We start from the raw sequence: 24,256 nt of genomic DNA, 5'->3' as shown, positions 1-24,256 counted from the left end.
ATTATATCGTTGTAAATTTTTCTCGTAAGTTATCTTAGTCATTTTAGTTAGTGGCGGTAAAGATTTTTAAAAGCGTTTCATTCGTTGTTACAGGAGCTCGTGGAGAACCCACGAAAGATTCAAGACGTGTCCTTAATATGTAGAAATATTGTGTGGGAGCTTCCCGAGGGAGTTGGCCGATACCCAGCAAATGTTCAATGCCAAATGTTCTATTCACACATGGGTCAAGTGATTTGGCATGTTACCAACCCTCAAGCTAGTAATACATTCGTGGAAATTTCTCACTTCCATCAATTTGTCCTATAGTAAACCAACATTAAAAAGACAAAATGGGAAAGAAATGTTTAATTTCTTATTTTTATATTATGACAAATAAAAACATAAGAGTTATCGTGCGCAAACTTTTGCAAAAAATTTTGAACTTTTTTATGGGAGGATTGGATCGATAAGTCCAACTTAAACTAATTTTGGACAATATATTACGATATCCAATATTTGAACCGAATCGGTTGCTCCGTTCGAGAGTAATCGTGAGCACCAGCCAGCAAGACATACAGACGGCCACGCCTCGACTCCAAATTTTCTGAAATGGATTTCGTCCAAACATTCTTGAGGGCCAAAGCCATCATTTCTATATGACACATTTTTGATCGAATTAATGATAATATGCCCTCGTTAGCCTAGAAGCTGAGGAAGTCTCCCCAATTTTAAATATGTACATTATTCACTTGGACATTCCTCTTGGCGGAAAGCCAATAGATATAGCAATGTACATATTACTTGAAATTTAATGTCAGCACCAGACCAGTCATCTGTATCCCTGCAATAAAAAATAAAACACTGAATACTGAATATTAATAGTATCCACACAGAAAATGCGATTTTTAACTTGCCACTTCAAATAATATGTTCTTATTAAATAAATGTAAATAAACAATAGTTTGTTTTTGTTTTGGCCTGTCATGCAGGGTTGGATAGTTTCAATTGCAGGATTTATTATAGACAGGCTAACTTACAGAGAAATCCAGAGATGTATCTTCGTTTTTTTGAAATGAGGTTACCTTTTATTATTCTACCATGGATGTAAATAAATGATGGTCACATTTTTTGGTTAATCTATTTATTTTTTGCCATACAAAATTTAGGGAAATATCGCGGCTTATGGTTTTGGTAAAGTTGTAGAAGCATAATGCTTTTGCCTTTTTGGATTCATACCTAAATTTGGCATTGGATTTTTTGTATGATTTTAAATTCTCCGCAGAGGGAGCTTTTCTAAATTTACGATAGCAACGCATCTTGTGTTTGCGTAGAGTATCCAATTCTTTATTCCACCAAGGGACTGTCTTCCTTGGTAAAAATTTAGACATTGGAATGTTCTTTTTACAAGCTATGTGAATAGCTTTTGTAAAGATAGCAGCTCTGTTCCAGAACTAAAAAGTTTTTACAATTTTTACCACTTTTACACATTTTGCGTTCCCGTACACAAAATTTATATGAAAATCGTTTACGACTTTTACAACTTTTACGACTTACACCACTTTAAAAAAGTACGGGAACAGGCCAAGCATTAACTTTATTTGTGTTACCATGAAGACTTTATTATCCAATTCCTTATCGACATCAATCTTGTAAGAGTCAAAATTTCCCTTTTTATATTATATTTGTTAAATGGTTTTGATTTTATTAATGGCGTACCCAATACTATATTGGTAATTGTGGGAAAGTGGTCACTGCCATATAAGTCGTCTAGTGTGTGACTACTAGCCTGAGATAGAAGGGATGAAGAGCAGCCCGATATTACAAAAGAGATCTGAGATATCGCCAACTGAAAATGTTTCGTTTGGATTGATGTATGCTGAGACAATCGTCTGTGTTAAGTGATGCCTTCGTTATGTGATCAGTTTGTTTACGTTTTGGATCAAGGTACATGGAATAGATGTTCGAAAATTAAGATTTCTACAAAAACATAACATATTCCAATAAGCCGAATCCATTACCTATTGAATGTGCCTTGTTTTCGGTAGAAAAAGGAACAAATAAAAGAAACACACACAAAGCATAACATTTTTTGCAGGCCAACTAAATGAAGGACGTATTTTCTTAAATTTATACCAACTTAATCTTTCTTTATGAGTGGAATGAAGCTATGCAAATGTAATATTTTTGTTCTGGAGTAGTTAAATTATATTATTCTATTGTTTGTTTCTATTTGGTGTATGTATGTATGCGTTTTCATCCAACAAACGATTAAGAGCCAGTGAACGATTCTGATCCGAATGATTGAACTAGATAGTGAACTATGAACTAGATTACTGAACTAGTTCAGTTAAAAGAGCTGAACTATTGAACTAGATCTTTCAAATGAACTAGATTGTACAACTCTAGTCTGTACCAATATTGCATGGTACAATAATACAGGTAGCATTATCAAGCCAGCTGATGGTAACATAATGTGTCAATTGCATCGAATTGATGCCAAATTTTGACATCTTATGTTACCAACAATTGCCGATGCGGCTACCTGTGTATTTGTACCATGCAATATTGGCAACTATAGTCGTGTTCCTTTACGTGCCAGAGGTTACCCGTTTTTACCACTTTTTACCCGCAAATTGTTCCCTTACTTAAAAAAGCATACAATTTATATGATAGCAGCTCACCACTTTTACCATTTTTTGCCACTGTTACCATTTTTCAAAGTAAATGAACAGACCATATGTTCACGTGTCGTTTATTACTAGGGTTATGACTTTTTGACCTTTTTTCTCAAAAATGATTTCCTATAGCGAGAGTAAATGAACTTTTGCCTGTTAAAAATTTGCTCCAAACTTTTTTTCCTGTTGGACGAATAAGTAAAATTTTGCCTATTAATGACTAAAATAATTTTTATTCCATTTAAATATTGAAAAAGGTCCCGCACAAACCACTTTCAATAAAGTGGTAAAAGTCGTAAACGATTTTCATATAAATTTTGTGTACGGGAACGCAAAATTTGTAAAAGTGGTAAAAATTTTAAAAACTTTTTAGTTCTGGAACAGAGCTATGGAATAAAGCTATATACATGGTACAAATACACAGGTAGCCGCATCGGCAATTGTTGGTAACATAAGATGTCAAAATTTGACATCAATTCAATGCAATTGACCCATTATGTTACCATCAGCTGGCTTGATAATGCTACCTGTATTATTGTACCATGTATATGATATAAAATTATATATATATATATATATATATATATATATATATATATATATATATATATATATATATAATATGACAATAAAATTCGTGAGAAACAAAAGCTTATGTCATTCTGGATATGTCGTGTGGCTCCAAATTTTTTTCCAAAAAGCTCATCTATAAAATCTTTAAAAGCTTTTTTGTGCATGAGCTTTTTCAATCGAATCACCTTCTAATTAAGATTTTATCTAATCTTATGCAAAAGCTCATTAAAACATGACACAGGGATGTGAAGTTGTAAAAAAGTCGTAACCCTATTATTTACATTTTTCAAATAAGTCCATAAATATGGACTAACTCACCTTATAATTAAGATTTTATCTAATCTATGCAAAAGCTCATCAAAACATGACACAGGGATGTGAGGTTGTAAAAAAGTCATAACTCTATTATTTACATTTTTCAAATAATGTACAATTTACATTTGCAACTTTTTCGTCATTTATTTGCTAAAACAGGCAACATTTTGCCTCATTTACCATACAAAAATAAATGACGATAGCTACGTCATTTATTCTAAACAACGCACGAAAACACCATACTATTATACGCAACCCTGCTTTTTAGTCATAAACTACCAAAAAATGCAACTGTTTTATGATGTCTTTGTTTGTTTGTGTGTGTTGTAGAAAAACAAAAATACTAAACGATGACAAAAGTAAAAATAAATGGTTAAAAAACTTGCAAAAATTATGTTTTTTGTTTTTGGAATTAATTTAAGTTATTTGATACACATTTGTGTTGTGAAATTCCTATTTTTCTGAATAAATATATTGTGTGCGTGTGTTTGTGTTATTGTATAAGTGTGTATGTGCGATTGTGTGCGTAAGCAAATGACGCAAAAAACAGATGTAAATACACTTCATTTGATTCTAGGATTTCGTAAAACGAAATCATTTAATATGCATATGTAAATTGGACTTAAGTCCATAAATATGGACTAACTGTAATGTCATGTTCACACGAGCGTTTGAATTACGTTGTTCGCCTGTCGAACGACGTACACGAATTAACCCGTTTCCACGACACCATTCGTAATTAACAGAAACATAAACAAAATTTCCTTCATATTTGTTCCTTGTTTTCACGAAAATTTGAACCGAAAACACATAAAATATACCTTAAATCATGATACAAGGTAAGCTCACGCTTAGAGCTCACAGAGTTGTATTCGCTCTGCCGTCCCTTCATTGCCAACAAGAGTTTGACAAACTTTGTATGTATATGTTAAAACATACATACGTCAGGTTTGTTTACATTTCAAATCTGAAAACAATTTAATTTAAAATATTTAAATTTAAAATTTTCAGACCATTTGCAGTCGGTTATGTCTTGTCTGTCCGCCCGTCTGAAGAATAAATATCGAACGGATCTGCTGATGTGGTCCAAATAGCGGTTTTCGTCATATTTTTTCAAATGTTTAATCAATTTCGAGAATGGGGGAAATGTTTACTTCTTCCCCTATAAAAGATGAAAGATTTTTCGCTAAAATGGTGCGTACAATAACTTACGACCGCATCAACAGATTTTGTCAAAAATTAATCCTCGCAATATTTTTTCCAGACATAGATTAAGGATGGACTATATCGAGGCAGTCCTTTGAGTACCTCCACACAAAGTTTTCGCTTAAGGGGTGTTCGAGAAACGTTTATAAATTCCGTGTGGTCCTGTTTACAGAGGTATGATGTGTTTCGTGATCAAGTCCATGCTTTCAGACGTACATTTTTGTTCAAGCCTTAAAAATCCTATTGCGACAAATATAAATAGCTGTTGGTCACAATAATTGAAAGAATTAGTGTCAAGCATCCTATTCGATATCGCAGTGATACAGAATTAATGCGAAGTATTGAAATCCACAGCGTCACTGATGCGCATTTGAAACGCATAATACACACTAAATAATCAACAGGTAGAAAACTGAGGTAGCATGTGCAACAACTGAAAAAAATCCTGCGGTGACAACCTAAAATGGCTGTTTGGCAAGACAACAATTAAAATGACTCCACAAGATCTAGCTTTTACAATCATGACTACAATATCGTATTTTCCCTTGGAAAGGTTTTATTTTTTAAAGATAAAACATACATACATAGATGTCGGTTTCTTAAGAAATATGTAAAACTTTAGTTAGTTAAATTTTATACAGAATCTTACATTTTGCTGCTTTAAAAAATATATTCTAACAAAGTTAATAAGATTTCAAAAGTTTACATCTTCTTGGGGGGTAGCGGGTAACTTCTTTCTAGATTCAAAGACCTTCTGCAACATTTTAGCGCGGTTGGCAGCAGCTTTGCTGGCAACAACAGGAAAGTGGTTTTTAGCCAATTTAATTAACATTGGATTGATACGACGAATACGGCCAAAGATCTTCTTGCGTGGGTCACGAAGTACCTGCGGATTTCTTCAGATATAAAGTTGGGATACAAATCGTTGTTAGAAATCTTGGAATGAGGAAGCTTCATGGTGGAACCACATTTGCAAAAAACCTTCACCACTGCCCGCACGGAATCTTTGGGGTTTGTACACCTTTTGGATTCTATCCCAGATGATTCTAGCCACATGATTAAATTGGCAGATACATTAACCTCCAGCGGCGGAAATTCTTAGTAGAGGCAACCATTGTTTTGATTTATATCGCTTCCGAAGACCTTCCCCGTGTCCGCGACGAGTTTGCCAAGATTCCGTAGAGGAATTTATGCAATTCATTCATTCACTCCAACCCATTTACTTACCGGGTTGTTGCTGTCATCATTGTTTGGTTATGTTGTTGGTTGCCGAAACGCTTTTGGTATCAGGTCAATCAATTGGTGTATTCGTTGACGGCTTGTAAGCAAAAGTTTCTTTTCCTCCATTTGTTCATTGCTTTTCGAGTATATCCTGAGGAGCGTGATAGAGAAAAACACTGTTATTTTAGGGATTTTTCACAGAATTTCTTTTTAAGCGCTTACCATCTTTCTTTACAATTTTCCCATAATTATTGCATTCTGCAGCCCTGAATTGCATTAACAAGAACAAGCGCGAAAAAAACTTAATGCGAATTCTTCCGAAATTGTGCCAAAGATTGTCGCATCATCACTTAATTGGAATTTATTTGTTCCAATAAAAATTATATACATACACACTAAATAAAATGTAAATAAACAATTGTTGTTGTCATTGCCATACAATAACAAAAACAACTTTCATTTCGTTTCGAACGCATGGTTGTATTTGGCAGCTCAAGGACGGGTTTTTCAAATGAGATTACCTTCTTATAGCTCATTTAGACTAGCCACAAATCTCATTGCATTTAGATATACATTTTGGAGGATTTAAATGGCAGTCAGCTGATTTTTGTTCATAGCACAATTACCAAGGTAGATGCATCAGCCCATCTGAACGAATTTGAAACGTCAGAAGATTTTTTTGTAAATTGAATTCGTCTCAAAAAACATACGTCAAATTACAAAATTTATTGTTTAATACTGAAAATGTTAGCACATTATGCTACTAATGCTAACTAAGGAGCAACTAAAGAGTTATTTTATAGCAATTTTCCCATCTAAAATAAATAAACGAATTATTTTATCGTTTAGACATCGTAAATATTAGTCTTGGTTGATTAAAATCAACTTTGTACATCAAAACAAATTTAACTTTTCTGCCTTGTTTACAACTTTTTACATTTTAAATTATTTTTAGTGTAGCAATTCACCGATGCATCTACCTTGTTTCTTGTACCAGCTTGCAACTTTTTGTATTTTCTAGCAACATGTTGCAAAAAACAGAGTTGTATACGAGGATTTATGCCAGATTTAAAACAAATCTACCCATTACGAGGATTTATTTTTGTATGGGAAATGTGATAGATTTTGGCTGGATTTAGCAACTAAAACTTGATAATGTGCTAAATCCGGCTAATGAAGTCATATCTAAATGGGCTATTATTCTGCCATGACCTTAAATGAATAGGAAAAACAATAGACTTTCCTTTAAATGTATCTTCTATATTTATCTACACACATTTCATTCATTTTTTCCATAAATTCTGAATAATTTTGTATTTTCAATATATTTTTATATTTTTCTATTTTCAAAATTAAAGAGAGAGAGACATGTCAAAACAATATTTGTGTATACAGACTTTCAGTTATTTGTTTCCTTTTTGTTTCTGATTTTTTACGCGATTTTGAACTAATGGACAAGAAATGTGTGTGGAGTTAAGAAGGAAACACAACCATATTCCTTCTGCATCTATATAAAATGTTTAGTTCATTAATTTTCATTCATCTTTTTCCTTTTTTCTAAAAATTTTTGTGTTTTCAACACATTTATCAATTTTGAATTTAGACATGTCATAATTATTTTTTCGATAAATTCTCTCATTTGTTAGGGATGGGACATACTTATTCGTCGTTCAGAGAGTATTTCTAATCGAACAACGTAGAAAAATCGTCGTTCGTCCATAGAATTTTGTGTGGGGAAATAAGTAATTTATTCGTAGTTATGGGTCGAACAACGAATAGAGAACGAACGACGTACCGTGGAAACGGGCTATAAACCATGGTACAAATACACCGGTAGCCGCATCGGCAATTGTTGGTAACACAGTTTATACAGTTGGCCATTCAGCCCAAACTAGTTAGCCCTGACTATTTAGTTTGCTGTCAAATACATAAAATACAAAGGAAATCAAATCACAATAATGAACAATCTATTATGTTTGTTGTCAAATGTTGTTAACAGAACTCTGAATGGCCAACTGTATAAACTGTGGTTGGTAACATAAGATGTCAAAATTTGACATCAATTCAATGCAATTGACACATTTGGTATGTTCCGGTACTGCAAGAATCTACTAATTTTTACTATTTATTTCGATAACATAAAGGAAAAAATGTTATCGTAGTAAAAAATAGTAGCTTCTTGCATGTTCTGGAACAGAGCAATTATGTTACCATCAGCTGGCTTGATAACGCTACCTGTATTATTGTACCATGCTGTAAACACAAACACACAAAAAGAAACAGAAGAACGGAAAATAGAAAAAATCTATTACATATTTGAGTTTGGTGATAAGTGACAGACTGACTGACTCATCATCAACGCCCAGCTAAAACGGCTAAAGCTAGGAGCTTGAAATTTTACCAGTAGGTCACTGTTGGTGCAAATGTGCGAGATAAGGCCTGGTTGGAACCACAAAAATAACAATAACAAAAATCCTTATTATTCACTGTTATTACTTATGTACTTAGTTGGCAACACATTTGTCAAATTAAATGCTATAATTTCTTATGTTTGGTTTACATTTACGAAATCCACTCGATTTCAACTGTCAAATCCATAGGTTAAACGTCAAATGAAATCCAGATGAGATTTCATTTGACGTTTGAGCTATGGAATTGACAGTTGAAATCGAGTGGATTTTGTAAATGTAAACTTAGTCCCGGTCCACACTAGAGTGATTTCATTGAGAAAATTGCATGAAATTATGCGTCTCTAGATCGACCTCCATAGTAAAGTAAAATCATAAAATTGCTGTAGTGGGGAATTCGATTTAAGAACACCTATTTTCATGAAATTTTTTAATGAAATTCACGCTAGTGTGGACTGGGAGCATTAATACCGTAAAATATCACAAACAATTTTAAATTTTGTAGTTTACTTCTAGGCGCATTTATTTTATCGTAAACCAATATATGGTCTGTTTCTTTACTTTTGAAAGTGGTAAAACCGGCAAAAGTAGCAAAAGTTGTAATCTGCTTCCATATGAATTGCATGGTGTCTGAAGTAAAGGAACGCTTTTCGAGTAAAAAGTTGTAAAACTTGAAGATTCTTGCACGTAAAGGAACAGAGCTATATATTGGAAAAGACAATGAGGGTTGTTATTTTCCATTGCAACAGATGTCGCAGTTGGTGATAATGGTATAAACTTCATTCTGATTTACGAATGATTACATCTCTTTAATAATTTTGTTTTCACATAACAGGTGTCGCACAAAGGTTTTCTTTCCTTAAAATCCAGTTATGCCAAGTATACACTTGCGCTCCAAAATCCACTGGATTTCATGAAATCCTGAAATACACCCCGGTGTTTATACTTATTTTTTTGTTGATTTCAAACATATCACAATGATCAAGGTAGATGCATATGCGCAGCTGATTGAACATGAATTTTCAAAACAAATTGTTGTAAATTGAATTAATTACCAAAAATTTATGACAATATAAAACTTTACAACTTTATTTGGAATATTGTCGTAAAATTATCTACTATATATCGTATTAAACCTTTGAACCCCGAATTTTTTTCCGTAGAAATAAAAATATTTTTCATATTTATTATGATTAGTTGTCGCAAAAATATGTCCTTTAGGTTAGGGAGGTACCAAATGTTGCCTGTGGGCAACATCGGGCCATTGTGGTTATAAAATGAACGAAGTTTGTATCTTAAGTCGTTGTGTTATCGTTATATTTTTTCATTATTCATGATATGGAAAAGCATAATCTGATGAGTTTGTTTAATTCTAGAGGGAAATTTATGGAAATGAAATGGAAAATTGGTCTATATTTATCATATATAGTTCACAAATCAGACAATTTTGACGTATATGGTGGTGTTCATATAACCTGAAATGCTCATATTGACATTTTTCGGAGTAGAAGCGTTTGAAAAATATTTTCTATTTTGTATGCAGACTCTAAACTTGGCCTTCATCCAATACATAAAATTATCATCATCGATATTTGAAAAGATATTCGCTTGATAACATACAAATTCCTAGTATGTATATTCACCAAAAACTGTGTCAATCTCCTCTTAATTCAAGTCCAATCTTCGAATAATAATATAAATACAACATTTTTCACAACCCTGAATGTCCCAATTACAATTTGTATTTCATTGAATACCACTAACCAGCATTTTCGACTTCCACTAATGTAACCACTTTATTACCACAATGGCCCAATGTTGCCCACAGGCAACTTCCAAATTTCAAAAAATTATAACTACTGATTGGAAGTGCAAATTGTATGTTTGTTTTTTATTTTATTAGATCAACATCTCAGTAAGATTTTTCAAAAAATGTCGGCTGCAATTATTCATTTCGTTTGACATTTAACGGCATTTTTTAAAATCACTAAAATATTTCATGTCCAAATATTTACTCGACTACTTATACTTAAACAAGCATAACTTCGCCAATCTATATATTTATTTAAAAATAATTTCAATACGCATACACAAACATGCAAAATTGCCCACAGGCAACATCAGGCCACAAAGCGTTAATTGGCATCTAATATGATAGCTGATACGTTGATTTTGACATTTATGCTGTAGTTTTTGCAATTTCCGTAATTTTTTGGTTCCGGTATTTTTTAAGAAATTTGTATTGGGAAGACATTTTTGACAATTTGCTCTTTTTTTAACATTACCATTAAAAAAGTACGGGAACGCAATGAAAAAAAAACATTGTAACAAAGTAATTTAATATTTTTTCACATTGTTTACAAATTTTGATACTAAAATTTTTTGTTGCAGCAATTGACCATTTACCTTGTTTATTGTGATACGTGAAAAGTGTTGCAACTGTTGGTACTTTTTTTAGCATGGTACAAATACACAGGTAGCCGCATCGGCAATTGTTGGTAACATAAGATGTCAAAATTTGACATCAATTCAATGCAGTTGACACATTATGTTACCATCAGCTGGCTTGATAATGCTACCTGTATTATTGTACCATGTTTTTTAGGCAAAAACAGGGTTGTATATCGTGTGTACTGTGATTTCGATGTTGAATTCGATGAAATCACGAAATGAGATGATTTCATTTTTGTATGCGAAATCATGATAAATTTTGCTTGATTCCGCGCGAAATCACGAAACGCCTTCGAAAACACGTAACGACGACGAATGTAAATCAAGCATTAGACAAAAAATTATTACAAACGATGAATTTGTAAAAATTTTAATTTTCAATTTCAAATTAAAACAAAAATTCTTTCAATAATGTTTGGTTTGTTGAACATATGAGATGCTGTTGAAGACAAAATTAGGGTATTAAATTCAGAAATCGGTCAGAAACATGGTAGAATAATAAAAGGTAACCTCATTTCAAAAAAACGAAGATACATCTCTGGATTTCTCTGTAAGTTAGCCTGTCTATAATAAATCCTGCAATTGAAACTATCCAACCCTGCATGACAGGCCAAAACAAAAACAAACTATTGTTTATTTACATTTATTTAATAAGAACATATTATTTGAAGTGGCAAGTTAAAAATCGCATTTTCTGTGTGGATACTATTAATATTCAGTATTCAGTGTTTTATTTTTTATTGCAGGGATACAGATGACTGGTCTGGTGCTGACATTAAATTTCAAGTAATATGTACATTGCTATATCTATTGGCTTTCCGCCAAGAGGAATGTCCAAGTGAATAATGTACATATTTAAAATTGGGGAGACTTCCTCAGCTTCTAGGCTAACGAGGGCATATTATCATTAATTCGATCAAAAATGTGTCATATAGAAATGATGGCTTTGGCCCTCAAGAATGTTTGGACGAAATCCATTTCAGAAAATTTGGAGTCGAGGCGTGGCCGTCTGTATGTCTTGCTGGCTGGTGCTCACGATTACTCTCGAACGGAGCAACCGATTCGGTTCAAATATTGGATATCGTAATATATTGTCCAAAATTAGTTTAAGTTGGACTTATCGATCCAATCCTCCCATAAAAAAGTTCAAAATTTTTTGCAAAAGTTTGCGCACGATAACTCTTATGTTTTTATTTGTCATAATATAAAAATAAGAAATTAAACATTTCTTTCCCATTTTGTCTTTTTAATGTTGGTTTACTATAGGACAAATTGATGGAAGTGAGAAATTTCCACGAATGTATTACTAGCTTGAGGGTTGGTAACATGCCAAATCACTTGACCCATGTGTGAATAGAACATTTGGCATTGAACATTTGCTGGGTATCGGCCAACTCCCTCGGGAAGCTCCCACACAATATTTCTACATATTAAGGACACGTCTTGAATCTTTCGTGGGTTCTCCACGAGCTCCTGTAACAACGAATGAAACGCTTTTAAAAATCTTTACCGCCACTAACTAAAATGACTAAGATAACTTACGAGAAAAATTTACAACGATATAATGTTTTTAATGGCAAGTCCAGGCTTCCTGACATAATTGTCCAAAATCTCCGGTGGGCACGATAGCTATCGAAATGAGTGACAGACATTGGTCCAACCTTTGCATATCGTAATATTTGTCACAAACTTAAATCGTTTTAACGGACAACTGCTACCATCCATTCCAAGGCCACTTCGCGGATCGTGTTGACAATTTGTATTATCACTCTTTACGTGCTCCTTCAAATTTAAAACGTCAATTCCCTCCAACGTCGTTCCTTATTATTTAATTTTATTCTTATTGAAAATATTTAATTTTGGATTTGAAACATAACTGTCAAATATGTGTGTATCTATGTATGTGTATGTAATGATAAACAAATACATAGAAAATTATTGTCAAATCCGTTTTGACAATGAAATGTTGTCAAAGGTTCAATTTAGAAAAAATTGTAATCATATGATTGCATAAGGTTACCTTTTTTAATTGTACCATGGGTCAGAAATAACAAAAATAATTTCTTTAAAAAAATTAGTTTTAATGTTGAGATTTTCTTTATAATTGTGTCACTTCCGCTAACGAAGTAGCGGGCACATGCTAGTATTAAATAAAAATAAAATGGATGTAGCCATGGTAGAATCATTAAAGGTAGGGCATAGCAAACAGCTGATTACAATTTTTTTCTATTGGTTTGCTGATTCTTTCAAATCAGCATACAAAAATTGTGTATATATAGCTGTGTTCCTTTACTTACCTGAGGTTACCAAAGCGTTCCTTAACCCCAAAAAGTGGCAAAACTGGCAGCAATTTTTAAGAGAGTGAGGGAGGAGTGAGAGCACATACGCCTTTTTCTTCCACCACAGGCTACCAGCAAAATTTCTACAGGTAAAAAATGGTAGAACTGATTTTTCGACTTTTGTTTGACGATTATTTCACAATGAAGAAAAAATGGACGAAAAACAGAAGAAAAAGTCGAACGCTGACAAAACTAAATTAAAAACTGTGAAAAAACAATAATTGATTTTTTACGTTTCTTTTTGACATTGCTACCAGATCTAACATTTTTTCGTTTCCTTACTTTTCTGGTAAAAATGTTCATGAGAGAGCAATTTTGAGAAATGTTGACACTTTTCTCCTTTACCACTGTTACCATTAAAAAAGTAAAGGAACAAAGCTTATGTGTATGGTTTTGAAAAATATGACAAAATATTGGTCTGTTCCAGAACCTGCAAGAATCTAAAGTACAGTACACATTGTCAGTTTTGAATGACGATTTTTTGCAATTATCGATAACTGTCCAACCATCCCGCAACCACAAAATATTTTGTGGTTGCATGATGTATGACAAAAATGAACGGCCACACTAGCAAGCAACAACAAGGCTGTCATTCAAAACTGACAATGTGTACCCAGCTTAATATTTTTTACTGTTTTCTTCGATAACATAAAGGAAAAATTGTTATCGTAGTAAAAAATAGTAGCTTCTTGCAGGTTCTGGAACAGGCATTATGTTATACATATTAAAATTCAGTCGAAATGAAAATTGTTATTATAACATTTATTATTTATATTTATTACATCATTGTGATGAAACTAACTTTTGAACATATACAGAAGCTGACTCTGTAAAGAAAACTTAGCTCCCATTCATTTTCGCGTTTTTAGTTAATGATCCAAAATATCAAATAAACAGTACAACCTGTTGCATATTTAATTCTGACAGAATAAGCAAATACACCCAGGCCTTGTTTTTCACAATTTGTTCGAACCTGACCTACCTTCCATATTATTCATGGTAGAACAAATATAAGGTAAAGTTAATACTACAACAAATACAACTCGAACAACAACCACAAAGGAATTTGTTTTTGTTTGTAACGTTACTGCCAGTTGTATTTGTAAACAAAACAAGGAAATGTCTATAAATTATTGGAATTTAAAAAACTAATAATTTTTCACATTTGGTTGATTATTTTGGAAAACATGAATGAAAATTCGTTACATTTTCAATTTTTATGTTTCCACATCATTCCACTAAATGCATAAATTCTCGCAGAAAGTAGAATTCTTGCAGAAAAGTTTGGGGTCGCTGGAAATTCATAGAAAAAGGAGAAACTGTTTCAATGTTTTGTTTTAGGAATCAAAGAAGCACATGTTTATTAGGGCTTTATTTTTTTAAATTTTAACAAAATACCTCACATATTAACAAACGTTGTATCGCCTCTACAAGCGGTGATTTACTGCGCGGCTTATCGTTCGAACTTGGAGGAGGTTACATATCATTGATATGTTGATGGTCAGACTAGCAAGGTTTCTTGAAACCAATTTCGTTAAAGTTTCTTTTCAAGTTTCGTTAGTGTCCACACACGTTAACGTGAAATTTAAGATTTTTTCGTGTCCCTTTATTTTACTCTTCGCATTTGCTGTGTTTCTCATACCAAAAAAACAAAGCAAACATATATAAATAAACTAAACATCAACACAAAATAATTAACATTAATAATTAAATTAATAGTAATAGCTAAATCTTGTCTATTTCATTAATAAAATGTTTTTGTTAAATCTTTTTATGCTTGTTTCGTTGTTAACGTTGGCTTGAGAAAATCACAATGAAAGAAAATGGAAGAAAAAATCTTGCAACGAACAACAAGAAGAGGCAACACAACAAACACAGAAAACCATGGCACAATTACCAGGTAGATGCATCAGCAAACAACTACAACAAAACCGAGTTCAGTACTGTGAAATGTCAAAAATGTTTTACAAAAATAAAGCGATTCACACATTTTTTTCAACAAAATTTTGTTAGGCAGTTATTAATAAACACATTATAACAAAAACCCGTCAAAAATGCACAGTTTTTCTTTTAAATTTTTGTTTTTTAATTTTGTGTTTTCAATTACAACAACTTTTTTGACAGCTCACAGTACATCAGCTGGGCTGATGCGGATACCTGTATGATTGTGCCATGCAGAAAACCATGTACATGCGTTTCACTACTTCATACCCTTCGCCTATAAACTTGACGTCGCCATGTTGAAATCGTGCTAGTCTGACCATCGACTATGAAGAAGTCTTTCTGGGAAATGGTTTTTTCCGAATGATATATTTTTTTCTCAAAAAATATATGTCCCTAATGTACATCGAAATAGAAATAAATGTATAAAATGTCATATGAAATTTGTCACTAACGTTACAACCCAGTTCAGTCAGCTGTGTATTGCTGCTACCTTTTCTTATTCTACCATGCATATTATTGTACCATGGATGTAGCTTTAATTTAATAAATATTAATTGTTATTTAATAGCAGATTTTTAATTTTCAACAATTCTTTTTGCAAATTCGCGTTTGTATACGTAAACAAAGATCAGCTGACTGGCATCTTATATCATTTTAGACTAGTCTAAACAACTAGGATTTGAAAGATGGATTTAGAAATCGAGTCGATGACTAAAATGACTAGTCTAAAGGGCTGTTTACACCATCTATCAATGTCATATGAGCTGTCATTTCTTTCACCCATTCGACATTCTCTATGTTTGTCAAAATTGACGTAATCCATACAACTTTCAATTTGTGCGTTCATACCTACAAGTGTTATTTTCGTATGACATAACCTATAAATATAAAAACAGCTGTTTTTGTCATTGTTTACATTTATTGTTGAGTTTCAAATTTGCGCAAATTTTAATTTTGGTTAAAGGAAAATGAATATCTAGCGTGTTTGTTGTGGTAGAATAGGTTTTTGGTGTTATAGAGGCATTTATGTTTTTGCCACAAAGCAATCATTTCGAAAGAAGCGACCAATCGATCTGAAAATTACATCATAAACACTCTTTGTTTACTTTTCTAAATATTTAAATATACATAACTTTCCATTTTCTTTTTTAAAAGATTTGGTTTTTCTTTTTTTTTTTGAGAATGCCAGAAAACAGCTGATAAATTTATGTTTACATACAAGAATGCTGTATCAAATAGAGCGCTCCCTAAATGAAAAATTTACATATGAGTTGCCAAATCATTTTGATAGATGAAAATTTTCATAGTGGTCACACTATGTGTACAACATTCGCAGGTAGAAAATTTGACATCTCATACGACATTGATAGAAGGTGTAAACAACCCTTAAACGAGCTATAATAGTTTAAAAAATCGATTACTATCGATATTATCGTTAATTTGTCACCAAAATTAATTTGGAAATGAAAATGGCGGAGATGTCTACGCTTTTGTTGAAATTTTTCACAAATAGTTCACAGAAATCAAAAAGGAGAAAAAAAAACAATTTCTTTTATTTAATAACAATACATTTTACTTTTTCGAAAAATATGTACGTGTGACTACCAACTTACTTTCTTATACTTGGTTTACATTCGGCGTCGTTTCGTGATTTCGAAGGCGTTTCGTGATTTCGCGCGGAATCAAGCAAATTTTATCATGATTTCAGCGAAATCAACATCGAAATCACAGTACACATGATATACAACCTTGCTTTTGCAAAAGTTGCAACACTTTTCACGTATCAAAATAAACAAGGTACATGTGCGAATTGCTGGAACAAAAAATGTTAATATCAAAATTTGTAAACAATGTGAAAAAATATTAAATTACATTGTTACAATGATATTTTTCATTGTGTTCCCGTACTTTTTTAATGGTAATGTTAGAAAATAGACCGAATTGTCTTTCAAATTTCGTAAAACATACGGGAACGGAAAAATAACGGAAATTGCAAAAACTCCAGCAGAAATGTCAAAATCAACGTATCAGCTATAATTGGCCTGTTCCTTTACTTCTGAAAATGGTAAAACCGGCAAAAGTAGTAAAAGTTGAAAACTGCTCCCATATGAATTGTATTGTGTCTGAAGTAAAGGAACGCTTTTCGAGTAAAAAGTTGTAAAACTTGAAGATTCTTTAACGTAAAGGAACAGGGCTAATATTAGATACCAATGAACATATGAACATGCTTGCTGCTAGTTTCTACTAGGCCTCATTTTATGGCAGAAAACAGGAAAAGAGGGTGTTATTCGGCGCTATTTTTGTTTAAAGAGAAGTGCAAGTCTTGCTAGATTTCGGAGTACGGGAACGCATTTTTAGCACTAAATGGAGAAACTCCTGCAAGTACTAATATTTTGCAGATTCTGAGCAAAACTTTTATCTATCAAAATTTATTATTATGACGTCTCAACCATAAAATTATTTTTTTATTTTTTCATTTGTTAGTACTATACACAATTAATACGATATATAGATAATTTTACGATAATTTTCCAAATAAAGTTGTAAAGTTCTATATTGTCGTATATTTTTGACGATTAACCCCCTGTTTTTGTAAAAAAAATTATTGTTCTCACACGAATTGTCAAATTTTGTAGATCGATTTACTCGCTTTAGCGCAAATGTGGAACGCTGATTTTTTAATGAGGAATTCTTAACGATATATAGAACGTATCTACGAAGAATTAGGTCTGTATGTCATCTAGGGGCTGAGCTATGGATGCCCAAATTATTACGAATATAGACGAACGAACAAAAAATAGTTACAAAAACAGGGGGTAAATCAATTTACAATAAATTGTTTTGAAAATTCATGTTCGATCAGCTGCGCATATGCATCTACCTTTATCATTGTGATATGTTTGAAATCAACAAAAAATAACGCCCTGTTTTTGTAACTAATTTTTGTTCGTTCGTCTATATTCGTAAGTCGATGGTCAGACTAGCAAGGTTTCTTGAAACCAATTTCGTTAAAGTTTCTTTTCAAGTTTCGTTAGTGTCCACACACGTTAACGTGAAATTTCAGATTTTTGCCTCTCCTCTTTATTTTACCCTTCGCGTTTGTTATGTTTCTCATACCAATAAAAACCAAACAAACATAAATGAACTAAAAAACAACACAAAATAATTAACATCAATAATTAAATTAATATTAATAGTTAAATGTTGACTCTTTCATTAATCAAATGTTTTTATTAAATCTTTTTATGTTTGTTTGTTGTTAACGTTTGCTTGAGAAAATAAAAATGAAAGAAAATGGAAGGAAAAAACTTGCAACGAATAATAAGAAGAGGCAACACCACAAACACAGAAAACCATGTACACGGGTTTCACTACTTCCTACCCCTCGCCTATAAACTTGACGTCGCCATGTTGAAATCGTGCTAGTCTGACCATCGACTAATAATTTGGGCGTCCATAGCTCAGCACCCAGAGGACATGCATACCTAATTTTTCGTATACCCGTTCCATATATCGTTAAGAATTCCTCATTTAAAAATCAGCGCTCTACATTTGCGCTAAAGCGAGTAAATCGATCTACAAAATTTGACAATTCGTGTGAGAAGAATAAAAATTTTTACAAAAACAGGGGGTAAGTGTAAACACCGGGGTGTATTTCAGGATTTCGTGAAATCCAGTGGATTTTGGAGCGCAAGTGTAAACTTGGCATTACATCCACAAAACCAAAAAGACTCGAATTTCTATTAATTTCAGTGAATTTTATGGGTCTATCTTGTATTGCCACTAAACTTGAGTTGCGTTGTCAGTTGTCTGCGCGACTGAGACGAAATGTTGTACCATGAATGTCAACTCAACTGGGTGGTCGATAAACATGTTATCGATCAGTGTTTTTTCAAATTTGTGACCTCTATTCGCCAAAAAAAAAAAAAAAAACATTTTGAAAATAATTGCGCTTTGGATAACTCTTTTGTGTATTCTGGACAATATTTTAATATTTTGGCTGAGTTTTCGAGCAAATTTGGAAAACAACCCAAGATTGGAATATAACCTGCCCATTGAATCTTCGGATCGTCAAGTTTTATTTGCTGTACCAAAAAATGATAAGTTGGGTGGAATTATTTTTTGATGATGAAGAAAATGTACAGGACATTGCATCTATTAGAAGAAATTTGAGGGACAAGTCGAATCCATTGGAATTGCCATCTGCACTGTAAGCTGATGATCATGTGGAAAGATCTGTATTTGTCACCAAATTCATTTGCAAAAGATTTGCTGCTGTCCGCTCCAAAGGCGATAAATTCACTTATTGTAATGGACCACCACCAGTGTCGTTGAAGTTTATTTTATTTTGAGGCATTTTCTTTTTCAACTTTGCTTTAAAGTGAATCCAGACTCTGTCACTCTTCAGATGTTCGTGTTGGAGGTTCATGGCTGTTTAAACTGTCCGAAATGGACCTCCACGCTTCATCCGCTGTGGCTTTGGTTTCACCAAAACTCCCGAACTCCTCGGGCTAAGTTTGGATTTTCACTCAGTTTATCAATTAATATTTCGAACTGCTGCTTTGTCGTTATTTTCACCATATTGATACACAAAATTAATTAATGATGCAAAGAATCAATAATTGTTAACAAAATGTTTATTTTTCCTTCTATTTTACTTCTTGTTTCTTCGAAAATGTTCACTGCAACTGAAAATTGGTGGTTGCTGAAAAACAGCCGCTTCGTCAACTGAGATTCGCAACTTCAGTTGAGAGTTGTCATACGTGAATCTATTTTGACAACTGGCAACGCCACTCAACGATAATTGTTATCGATGATCGACCCCTTAGGTTATGGGTTTTTAATCCGATAATTTCGATAGACAAAACTATCTATCGATATTGTATTTTTAAAAAAATAATCGATATTATCGATAGTGTAGCTCTATTAGAGCTACAGTATGCCTATTCTGTAACTTTTAACAACTTTACTCATTGTTTATTTTACAACAATTTCATTTGTTTCTTTTGTAGTTGTTACAAAAACAAAAGACATTTTAACAATATCTATAGTTGTTAAAAGTTAGAAAATAGGCCTACTGAACTTTTAAAAATGAAACAATAGAAAAAAATACTGAAGCAGTCATTTTTGTAGTGTTTTGATTTTCTTACAAAAAATATTCACTTGTGAATGGTGAGTGGTCATGTTTTGGTCCTACCGGATTTAGCACCATATTAAGCATAATTTGTAAATATTTCAAATTTTAATGTGGAATGTATAACAAACATATATATTAGGCAGTGGACCATTTCAACAATATATCCCTTCTATATACATCTAAACGAACCAAAAAATTTTGAACACGCTCTGCATAAAAATTATGCTTTCTCGATGTTACGGCCCGCGCCTGTCGCTCCTGCCTTTTAAATGACTTCATGTTTAGGCTATCTCTTTGGTATGTGAATATTCCAGCCAAGAAGTTCCATATTGTAATCTCTGGCCACAGGATTTTAGTAAAGTACAAAACTGTTGAATTTAGCTGAAATAAAAATCGACTTAAAAATAAGATAGTGAGCAAATATTTGGAGATGTTCCTACCTGCCACATCAGGAAGTCACTGATCCGAGTTTCTCCAGACGTGCGAAACAGTAAATCAGGCTGTGGCGAGTGCCGGCTGTACAAGCATTCCTCCAGCAGGCGTTCACTAATGTCTTCTTCGTTTAGGCCTTCTCCAAGCCTAATAATTTCTTCAACAGAATGTGTAATTTCGTCGCGAGACGTGTAGGAAAAGGCTACATTTAAAAATAATTTATCGTTTTTCTCGGTTTCCAGCATTGTTTGTGCTATTAATTTCTGAAGATCGTCGGGAAGTAATGATAAATTTCCAATAACTCTAATGCGGACTCCGTGTTCCTGAAGCTTTGGACCTTCTTGCAAAAGTTTTGAGAACTTCTCCCTTGCCAAATCTAGTAAACCACCAACTTCCTCCTCGGAACGTTTAAAATTTTCTATGCTAAAAGCAAATGTTGTCACTTCTCGAATACCAATATCAAGACACCAACGTAAACAATCCGCTAACTTGTCAAATCCTTTAGAGTGGCCTTCGATTTTACGAATATGTTGGGAATTTGCATAACGACGATTTCCGTCCATGACAAATGCTATATGGTGTGGTAAATTAAATCCATTCTTAATTACGTTCATCGCCATTGTTTGGAGCCACGTATATTTATAATCCGAAACCCAACTCATATCTGCTTTCCTATCTTGGTTTCACCTGCAAAACTGTAAAAAAGTCTCTCGTGACAGATAGATCGAAAAATAAACGGACGGATGGATCTGTAGATCGAAAAAGAAATGAGGTACCTACACAATCATGCATCAGCCCAGCTGGTGTACTGTGTAGAGTTGTATAGTTCACGAACGACCTAGTTCAATTGAACGATTCATTGAAGAGCGTACAAACTAGATCAGTCGTAATTTTCTAATATTTTCTGGTCTGTTCCTTTACTTTTGAAAATGGTAAAACCGGCAAAAGTAGCAAAAGTTGTAATCTGGTTCCATATGAGTTGTATGGTGTCTGAAGTAAAGGAACGCTTTTCGAGTAAAAAGTTGTAAAACTTGAAGATTCTTGCACGTAAAGGAACAGAGCTTTCATTTATATTTAAACTTAAATAATTACAAATTTAATGCCCGTTCCAGAACCTGCAAGAAGCTACTATTTTTTACTACGATAACATTTTTTCCTTTATGTTATTGGAAAATAAAAATAAAAATAGCAAAATTTGGTAGATTCTTGCAGTACTGGAACAGACCATTAAAGTTTTTAAAATTCCAAATTTGCTTTTTAGTCACACCTAAGCTATTTTCGTTGCTGAGTTCTTCAAAATATTCCCTGTTGTTTGTTCCTTTTCGGTATACATATGTATGCACTAGCATGTGCCCGCTACTTCGTTAGCGGAAGTGACACAATTATAAAGAAAAAATCTCAACATTAAAACTATTTTTTTAATAGAAATTATTTTTGTTATTTCTGACCGATTTCAGAATTTAATTCCCTAATTTTGTCTTCAGCAGCAACTCATATGTACAACAAACCAATCATTATTGAAAGAATTTTTGTTTTAATTTCAAATTGAAAATCAAAATTTTTACAAATTTATCGTTTGTAATCATTTTTTTTTCCTAACTGGATGTTAACGAAAGAAAATCTTTTGTGCGACACCTGTTATAGCAAAATTTTATAGCTCACTTGAAGTTTATACCTGGTCTGTTCCTTTACTTTTAAAAATGGTAACAGTGGCAAAAAATGGTAAAAGTGGTGAACTGGTCTCATATAAATTGTATGCTTTTTAAAGTAAAGGAACACTTTGCAGGTTAAAAATGGTAAGAAATGGTAACCTCAGGCACGTAAAGGAACAGAGCTACCATTATCACCAACTGCGACATCTGTTGCAATGGAAAATAACAACCTTCATTGTCTTTCCAATATATATTGGTTTACGATAAAATAAATGCGCCTAGAAGTAAACTACAAAATTTGAAATTGTTTGTGATATTTTACGGTATTAAGAAATTATAGCATTTAATTTGACAAATGTGTTGCCAACTAAGTACATAAGTAAGTAATAACAGTGAATAATAAGGATTTTTGTTGTTATTTTTTGTGGTTCCAGGACGAATTTTGCAAAACCCGGCCTTATCTCGCACATTTGCACCAACAGTGATCTACTGGTAAAATTTCAAGCTAAAGCTAGCCGTTTTAGCTGGGCGTTGATGATGAGTCAGTCAGTCACTTATCACCAAACTCAAATATATAATAGAGATACATGTGTTTGTATACAAATGAACGAACTTGCAAGCGATCGAGTCAGAGCCGATGAACGATAGAACAAAAAGAGAGCTGACTGACGAGAGCTTTGCGACGAACGATTGAACTACTGAACTAAAAGAGCGACCTAGTTCGTTGAAAAGAGCTGAACTAAAAAGAGCGATCAGCTAAAAGAGCAAAGAAGTACAACTCTAGACTGTGAGCTGTCAAAAACGTTGTTGTAAGTCCCGGTTCACACTAGAGTAATTTCATTGAAAAAATGCATGCAATTATGCGTTTCTAGATCGAGTGGGAACTCAAATTTCATGAAATTTCTTCAATGAATTCGCTATAGTGTGGACCGGGACATAGTAGAGTAAAATCATGAAATTGCTGTAGTGAGAATTAGATATAAGAACGCAAATTTCATGAACTTTTTTAATGAAATTCAATTTAGTGTGTTGGACTTAAGGCCTGGGTACATAAGCTGCTTCACCTGGTTACCTTGCTTTCCTGCTTCATTTCTGACATAATAATAATAAAAGAATAGAGAAGGCCGAGCAAATTTCGAACTGGGTTGCCCTTTTCTTTTTTATTCTTTTATCAGAAGCAAGCGAGGCAAGCTTAAGGCCTGCGTACATAAGCTGCCTTGCCTGATTGTCTTGCTTTCCTACTTCACTTCTGACATAATAAAAATAAAAGAATAAAGAAGGCCAAGCAAATTTCGAACTGGGTTGCCATTTTCTTTTTTATTATTTTATCAAAAGCAAGCAAGGTAAGCAGGCAACGCAGCTTTTGTACTCACCCCTTTATGTACCCAGGCCTTAAAGGCCTCACCTGGTTGCCTTGCTTTCCTTCTTCATTTCTGACATAACATAAAATAAAAAAAATAAAGACGGCCGAGGCAATTTCGAACTGGGTTGCCCTTTCTCTTTTATAAGAAGCAAGCAAGGCCGCTTATGTACTCAGCCCTTTAAGGCCTGGGTACATAAGCTGCCTCGCCTGATTGCCTTGCTTTCCTGCTTCATTTCTGACATAATAAAAATAGAAGAATAAAGAAGGCCGAGCCAATTTCGAACTAGGTTGCCCTTTCTCTTTTATAAGAAGCAAGCAAGGCAAGGAGGCGAGGCCGCTTATGTACTCAGCCCTTTAAAGCCTGGGTACATAAGCTGCCTCGCCTGTTTGCCTTGCTTTGCTGCTTCATTTCTGATGTAATAAAAATAGAAGAATAAAGAAGGCCGAGCAAATTTCGAACTGGGTTGCCCTTTTCATTTTTATTCTTTATTTCAGTAATTAACGAAATTTTTCGCTAAGTTAACAACCGAAATAAAGTTTTCTCTCAAGGCCTGGGTATAT

General features: G+C 33.2%; 1 protein-coding gene across 1 annotated transcript; it reads right to left on the bottom strand.

Annotated features, from left to right (window-relative positions):
* Positions 1-20,334: 20,334 nt before the first annotated feature.
* Dhdds (Dehydrodolichyl diphosphate synthase subunit) lies at positions 20,335-21,445 on the bottom strand. The gene is made up of 2 exons (XM_073957616.1): positions 20,689-21,445; positions 20,335-20,629 (listed from the first exon to the last, which is right to left on the bottom strand). The coding sequence occupies exons 1-2, from the start codon at positions 21,340-21,342 to the stop codon at positions 20,384-20,386; spliced, it is 900 nt and encodes a 299-aa protein (XP_073813717.1). The 5' UTR covers positions 21,343-21,445; the 3' UTR covers positions 20,335-20,383.
* Positions 21,446-24,256: the final 2,811 nt, after the last annotated feature.

Source organism: Musca autumnalis, unplaced genomic scaffold (assembly GCF_047663935.1).
Source record: "Musca autumnalis isolate F117 unplaced genomic scaffold, ASM4766393v1 scaffold_1, whole genome shotgun sequence".
Taxonomy (NCBI): domain Eukaryota; kingdom Metazoa; phylum Arthropoda; class Insecta; order Diptera; family Muscidae; genus Musca; species Musca autumnalis.
This window is presented reverse-complemented; position numbering and strand designations above follow the sequence as displayed.

Excerpts from the sequence above, each read along its gene's own strand:
- Dhdds (XM_073957616.1), bottom strand. The coding sequence starts at position 21,342 with ATGAGTTGGGTTTCGGATTATAAATATACGTGGCTCCAAACAATGGCG. Across the intron at positions 20,630-20,688 it reads GTGACTTCCTGATGTGGCAG|CTAAATTCAACAGTTTTGTA; the intron begins GTAGGAACATCT and ends TTTTTATTTCAG.